Source organism: Camellia sinensis, chromosome 6 (genome assembly GCF_055761805.1).
Source record: "Camellia sinensis isolate YWXY chromosome 6, ASM5576180v1, whole genome shotgun sequence".
In the NCBI taxonomy this organism is placed as follows: Eukaryota; Viridiplantae; Streptophyta; class Magnoliopsida; order Ericales; family Theaceae; genus Camellia; species Camellia sinensis.
Window position 1 is genome coordinate 136,822,646 of NC_138966.1, and position 6,719 is coordinate 136,829,364.

At 33.0% G+C, this 6,719-nt stretch overlaps 1 protein-coding gene across 1 annotated transcript; it reads left to right on the forward strand.

The window, feature by feature from the left end:
- Positions 1 to 1,036: 1,036 nt before the first annotated feature.
- On the forward strand, positions 1,037 to 4,384 carry LOC114265647 (uncharacterized). The gene is made up of 10 exons (XM_028206467.1): positions 1,037 to 1,167; positions 1,380 to 1,473; positions 1,568 to 1,675; positions 1,768 to 1,841; positions 1,938 to 2,134; positions 2,356 to 2,526; positions 2,608 to 3,047; positions 3,168 to 3,240; positions 3,376 to 3,717; positions 3,825 to 4,384. Exons 1-10 carry the CDS (start codon positions 1,037 to 1,039, stop codon positions 4,382 to 4,384), a joined length of 2,190 nt encoding a protein of 729 aa, XP_028062268.1.
- The last annotated feature ends 2,335 nt before the right edge of the window (positions 4,385 to 6,719 follow it).

Below are 6,719 nucleotides of genomic sequence, written 5' to 3' on the forward strand. Positions count from 1 at the left end.
TGTAGGTCAAGACTCGAAGACTGACCAACCGTTTCTGGAAGCCCACTGTAAGTAACATTTCTGTTAAGATATGTTGATATGAATTATGTTCCAAACGAGTTATGATAAGTTATGATTTCTGAAATGATATTGTTTACATGAATGAATGTCCTATGTTTGAAATCTATTATGGCATCCATAGATAGTCCCAAGTCATGGGGGACGGCATGTAAATGCGGGTCCATGACATATATGTGATTACGAGATCTCGTTAGCCACTTCATTATGGTGATATGTGTTTAATCGGTATCCGAAACCGATTACTCTAGTCAGAAGACGATATGTAATATGTTCTATGAGATGTACCATTATGTTATGTTCCGATATGAGACTGATACGAGTGATTGTGTCATGGTTTGTTTTACGAATATGATATATTTGGAATTCGTTCACTAACCCCTTTACTTTAATATTATTCACTGGGCTTTAGCTCACTGTTTATATATATATTTATAGGTGAGCGCTCGAAAGTCAAGCCTGGGCGGAGTCTTGAACCGAGTCACCGTTTTGAAGCCTACCAAGTATTTTGGGTGCCTCCGAGTTAGGGCTAGGCTTGGAAGGCCGTTAGCAAGATTTCGGTTATGTTATACATTTTTGACCCGTACATATGTTTTGTATAAGATATTTTGTTGTATGTTTTGTAATGTAAGTGGGTAAATTAACGCTTTTGCATGTGATTATTTGTTCATATAAATGCACAGCTCATTGGACTATTGGTTCTTTTGTTTATTGCTTCCGCAAGCCCGGATTATTTTGATTGTACAGGAAGGCCTTTGGTAATCTCAGATTATTGGCCGGTTACGACGCTAAACCCATAGGGGCGGGTTTGGTCGTGACAAGTTCTAAAACCAATCCCAAATTCAAATTATGTTGTCAAGCTGGGGAGGTCTTTTTACCTTTATTGTCACACGCTCCTGACTTCTTAGATGCATAATGGAGGAATGCAAGTTTTATGGAAAATATTAGAATGTATAATTCAATGTTGTTTTTCATATCAATGGGTGGAAAAGTAGATCATTCAGTTTTAGATGGAAGAGGTCCATATGCATTTCAGATTAGCGGGGAAAATTATCATAGAATAGGGTCACTGTTACCAACTCCTGGTCAGAAACCTAAGTTTGCCCAACTGTATATATATGATACAGAGCATGAATTGGAAAATCGTCTTGATGTGATAGTCCAAACTAGTACAAATATTTCAGTCATTAATTTTTCAATATTGGAAGGTTTACAAGAAATGTTAAATGCAGTTAATGCTTATGTGAAAATATTTCAAAGTACTAGAGATTTGTTGTGGGATCATATGTATTGAATTTACATGTGCGTATTTTAAACTCCAGGGGTGAACAACAATATATCAGGCCAACTGCAAACGAAGTTGCGGCGATAATCATTGGTGATGATATTGGAACTGAAACACATCGTGGCATCATTGTTCAAAAAAATGATGGTATATTAAGAAGAATCAGTGAAATACATCCATCATATGTACCACTATAGTACCCATTACTGTTTCCATATGGTACAGATGGATGGAGGTGCAGCATCTCTTTTAATACATCCCCAAGTAGATCTCAAAACAATGTGTCAATTAGAGAATTTTATGCATTTAGACTCCAACATAGAGAATTTGAAGGTAAAACACTTTTAAGAGGAGGGCGTTTGTTTCAATAATTTGTCATTGACTGTTATGCTGCTATTGAGCAAACTAGATCGAATTACATCAAGACCCATCAAGCTAAGTTACACGCAGATCTATATCAAGGAATAGAAGATGCTGCAGTTGCTGAAGATGTAGATGCGTCAGCAGTAGGGAGAAGATTTGTGTTGCCTTCATCATTCTCTGGGGGGCCACATAATATGATCTAACATTATCAAGATACTATGGCAATTTGCAGAACTATTGGAGCTCCTGATTTTTTTATCACGTTCACATACAATCTTATATGGCCAGAAATAAAAGTTGATCTTCCAAGACTACCGAATCAACGTGTAGAAAATAGACCTGATATCGTTGCTAGAGTTTTTCGGATTAAGTTTAAACAACTACTAACTAACTTAAAGGAAAATAAAATATTTGGAGAAGCACTTTCAGGTATTATTATTCTAACACCTATGCATTTATGATATAACAAATACTCTTAAATGTCTAATGTATCAATAATTATTTTTATGAATAGTTATTTACGTCATTGAGTTTCAAAAACGGGGATTGCTGCATTCTCACATTACAATCACATTGGCATCGGAGAATAAACCAATCACACCTGAACAAATTGATGAGTTTATGTGTTGAATTGCTTGACAAAAATGCAGACCCATTGGCATATGAGACTGTTGTCAGATGCATGATACATGGACCTTGTGGTGCTGCTAATCCCAATGCTCCATGCATGGTAGATGGAAAGTGTACAAAACATTATCCAAAGAAATTTTGTAATGAAACAACAATTGATGATAATGGATTTGTATCATACAGGCGCAGATGTAATGAGGGCAACACAATAAACATAAATGGATTTATAGTTGATAACAGATAGGTCATTCCATATAATCATGATCTTTTAGTGCGATATGATTGCCATATTAATATTGAACGATGTGTGCACCCGAAGTTGATGAAATATTTGTACAAATACGTCAACAAAGGGCCTGATCGTACGATAACTGTGATTGAGGATAATGTTATTCATCCAAACAATAATGGGCAACGACATTACAAACAAGTTAATGAGATCAAACAGTATTTGGATGCTCGATACGTGTCTGCGATTGAAGCATGTTGGAGGATATTTGAGTTTGAAATTCAGAAACAAACTCCTTCTGTTCAGCATTTACAATATCATATTCCAGGTCAACAATTTGTTATATTTAATGACAATGATCATCTATACAAAGTTATTGACCAACAACGTGTTCATGACACAATGTTGACCAAATGGTTTGAAGCAAACAGAACCCATCAATCTGCAAAGGAGTTGACTTATGTTGAATTTCCAACAAAATGGGTATGGAAAAGAGATAAAAAAGAATGGGACGTCCAAAAAAAACATAAATGTATTGGTAGATTGCCATATGCACATCCAACATTGGGTGAGAGATATTATTTGAGAATGTTATTGAATAAGGTTCGTGGTGCAGAAGGTTTTGAGCATATCAGAATTGTAAATGGGGTCGTGCATACAACATTTAAATCTACATGTATTGCACTTGGTCTACTCGATGATGATAATAAATGGCACGAGGCATGTGTAGAAGCATCAAATTAGGCATCAACAACAAAACTTCGACATATGTATTGCACAATGCTCATGTTTTCTGATATAACCAATACAGTCGAATTATGGGAACGTCATTGGAAAAGTTTCACCGATGATATACAATATAGAATCAAAAGAGATATGAGAGATAATGATCTACATCTTGACGATGAAGACTTAAAAAAATTAGGATTTCTCGAAATTGAGCATATATTAAATAGAAATAGAAGATCTCTCAAAGATTTCCCTCCAATGCCATTGCCATCTTCACAAGGTGCTCAATTTGTGACAAATAGGCTCATCAGAGAAGAAATGGAGTATGATAGTGTTTTGGAAAAACAATTGTTCAATGAATTACATTCTGGTTTAAATAGTGATCAGTTAGAAGTTTATGACACCATAATGAATGCATACAATTGTAAAAAAGGGGTTTATTTTTCCTTTACGGAAGTGGGGGAACAAGAAAAACATATCTATAGAAAACATTGATAGCAAAGTTTAGATCAGAAAAAATTGTCCTTTCAGTTGTATCATCTGCAATTGCGGCTTTGCTGTTACCGGGAGGTAGAACTGTGCATTCACGCTTTAAAATTTCAATTAATTTGAATGAATTCTCAAGTTGTACCATTAATCAACAGACTGAATTGGGAAAATTAATTCAAGAGGCATCATTGATCATATGGGATGAAGCTCCAATGCACCATCGTTATGGATTTGAGGCAGTTGATCGTACTTTCAGAGATATACTAAAGAGTATAGAATTTTGTTCAAGTGATTGTGTATTTGGTGGAAAACTATTCATACTTGGTGGTGACTTCAGACAAATTTTACCTGTAGTACCAAAAGGTAGGCGGGAAGCCACACTTGTAGTGCCGTTGAAGGAATCGACTATTTGGAATCATTGTCGTGTGTTGCATTTGAGGACCAATATGCGTATTATGGCCCGTGATACTTCTATTCAAATGTGTCAACAACTAAGGGATTTTGCTAATTGGATATTGATGATTGGTGATGAAAAATACCTGGAATTTCTTTCACTGAAGGCGGGGAGACTAATTGGATTAAAATTCCAGAACAATTCTTGATTAGAAATGGATCACATGCTTTACATGATTTGATCCATGCAATCTATCGAGAGTTAAGTACTAGATACAGTGACAGTTCTTACTTGAAAGAACGTGGCATCTTAGCACCAAAAAATGCTGATGTTGATGAATTAAATGTCATAATGCTATCAATGTTGCCTAGAGAATCTCGAAAATACCTTAAGTGCAGATACGATATGTCCAGCTGAGGGTGAGAACATTGACGAAGGCATGTATCTACCAGAGTTATTGCACTCATTAAATTTTCCAGGAATTCCAAGTCATTGCCTTAAACTCAAAAAGGGAGCGCCTATAATGCTACTAATAAATCTCAATCAATCTCAAGGTTTATGTAATGGCACCCGTCTTATTGTTGAGAAAATAGGAGATAAAGTGATTGAGGCACGAGTGATTACGGGTTCAAATATTGGGGAAGGAGTCTTTATTCCACATATCATTTTATCACCATCTACCACACATTCACCTGTCCCGATTAAAAGAAGACAATTTTCCATAAAATTAACATTTGCAGTGACCATAAACAAAAGTCAAGGTCAGACTTTAAAAAAAAGTTGGTGTATACTTTCCTAATCCAGTATTCTCCCATGGTCAGTTATATGTTGCTTTATCGCGTGTTACCACACCATCAGGCTTGAAGATATTGATTGTTAATAAGGTTGACCAACCGTCAAATTACACAAAAAATGTTGTATATCATGATGTCCTTGATGGCATTTGAAGATTGATATAAAAATTCTTTTCAAAATTTCAATGACTATGTTTTTTTTGTTCTTTAATTATACAATACTTACTACATTACATTTAGTATACAAAAAATTGGATGATCTCATCTTTCTTCTTCTTTTTTTTTTTTCATTTTCATTTAATAAAAATAATTAAAAAACTTACCCTTACAAAATATGTTTGTATAATAGTTTTTGTATAATAATTCATTACTTATTTTTTCAATTTTATCATAATGTAAACTTAACATTTTTTTATTTTTTTATTAAAAATTCTTAATATTTTCATTTTCAAATTTCTTGAAATCTATAGATACGTCATATAAAAATTATAAATTCATATTTTGCTCACATGCATCTATATTGTTAATAGGTGATAGAATTATCAGATATTCCTATTTTGCTAATTTACATCCATATGCAAGTAATTGGAGCATTAAAGCTCAGTTAGTCAGATTGTTATCTGTAACTAATTGTCCTAGAGGAAATATGACATTCAAAATGATTTTTGTTGATGGACAAGTATTTACAACTCTTATCATGAGATAATTGTTAAATATTTTGTTTTATATTATGTTAAAAATGTGTACTTATTACATTTTTTCAAATGGTGATGCCATGGAAAGAACTGTATGCTCTGAGGATTATGATTACTTCAAAGAACATTTAATTGAAGGAAAAAATATATTGTTTTAAAGGAGTTCATGTTACATTGGCTGATGAGAAATTCAAGTTGGTGCCATATTTTTATAAGATGTCTTTTACTAATAATACAACAATTGTGCACATACTTGATCATGATAATAATATACCACTTCAATGGTATTTCATTAAAAAATTAATAGACATTGGCCAATTTTTCATCAAGATGTTTAATTAATAGGTACGTTACTTTTACCAAATGATACTTATCTAGATTATATACTTACATAGTTTATTACCTATACAAAAATTTAAACTATCAAAACAATAAACATGCCAATGCTAAAATATGCAGATGTGACTGGCTTGGTTGTTAGTGTAACTGAATATCAAGGTATTGCAAATCGTGATAATTAGAAGAGAGAGATTCTACTACTTGATACAAGGTATGATACTATAACATATTTCTGTGTCTTTACCAAATTTGAAATACTCTACGAATTATAATATTTTTCCTAATCTCAACTTTTTTTTTAATTGTAAAAAAAGTTTCACATTAGTAAGATTAATTCTATGAGATGCGTTTGCAACAACTGATGGCATGCAACTATATCATATTCTCGAGAATGATAATATTTTGTTTGCCATTGGATTAACAGTTAAAGATTATCATGGTAAGATTACTTTTCATTCACTTTTATAATATCTACATGTATATACAAATATTGATATTAATAAATTATCTTTTCTCAACTTTTAGGTCCATGTCTCACTACATGCAAATACAGCAAGTTATATATTAATCATTCACTCCGTTATACAAATCATATTCAAGTGTGGTATGTTATGACTGTATAATATTAACCAATTATATATATATATATATATATATATATTGACATGTTTATCTAGGCTTGCTATGAATCTTATATCACAAGAGTTGGTATCTT

Coding starts and splice junctions, on each gene's coding strand:
- LOC114265647 (XM_028206467.1), top strand. CDS start 1,037: ATGGGTGGAAAAGTAGATCATTCAGTTTTAGATGGAAGAGGTCCATAT. Junction 1,168..1,379: donor AAACCTAAGTTTGCCCAACT/GTATATATATGA, acceptor TTTAAACTCCAG/GGGTGAACAACAATATATCA. Junction 3,718..3,824: donor CATAATGAATGCATACAATT/GTAAAAAAGGGG, acceptor TTGTCCTTTCAG/TTGTATCATCTGCAATTGCG.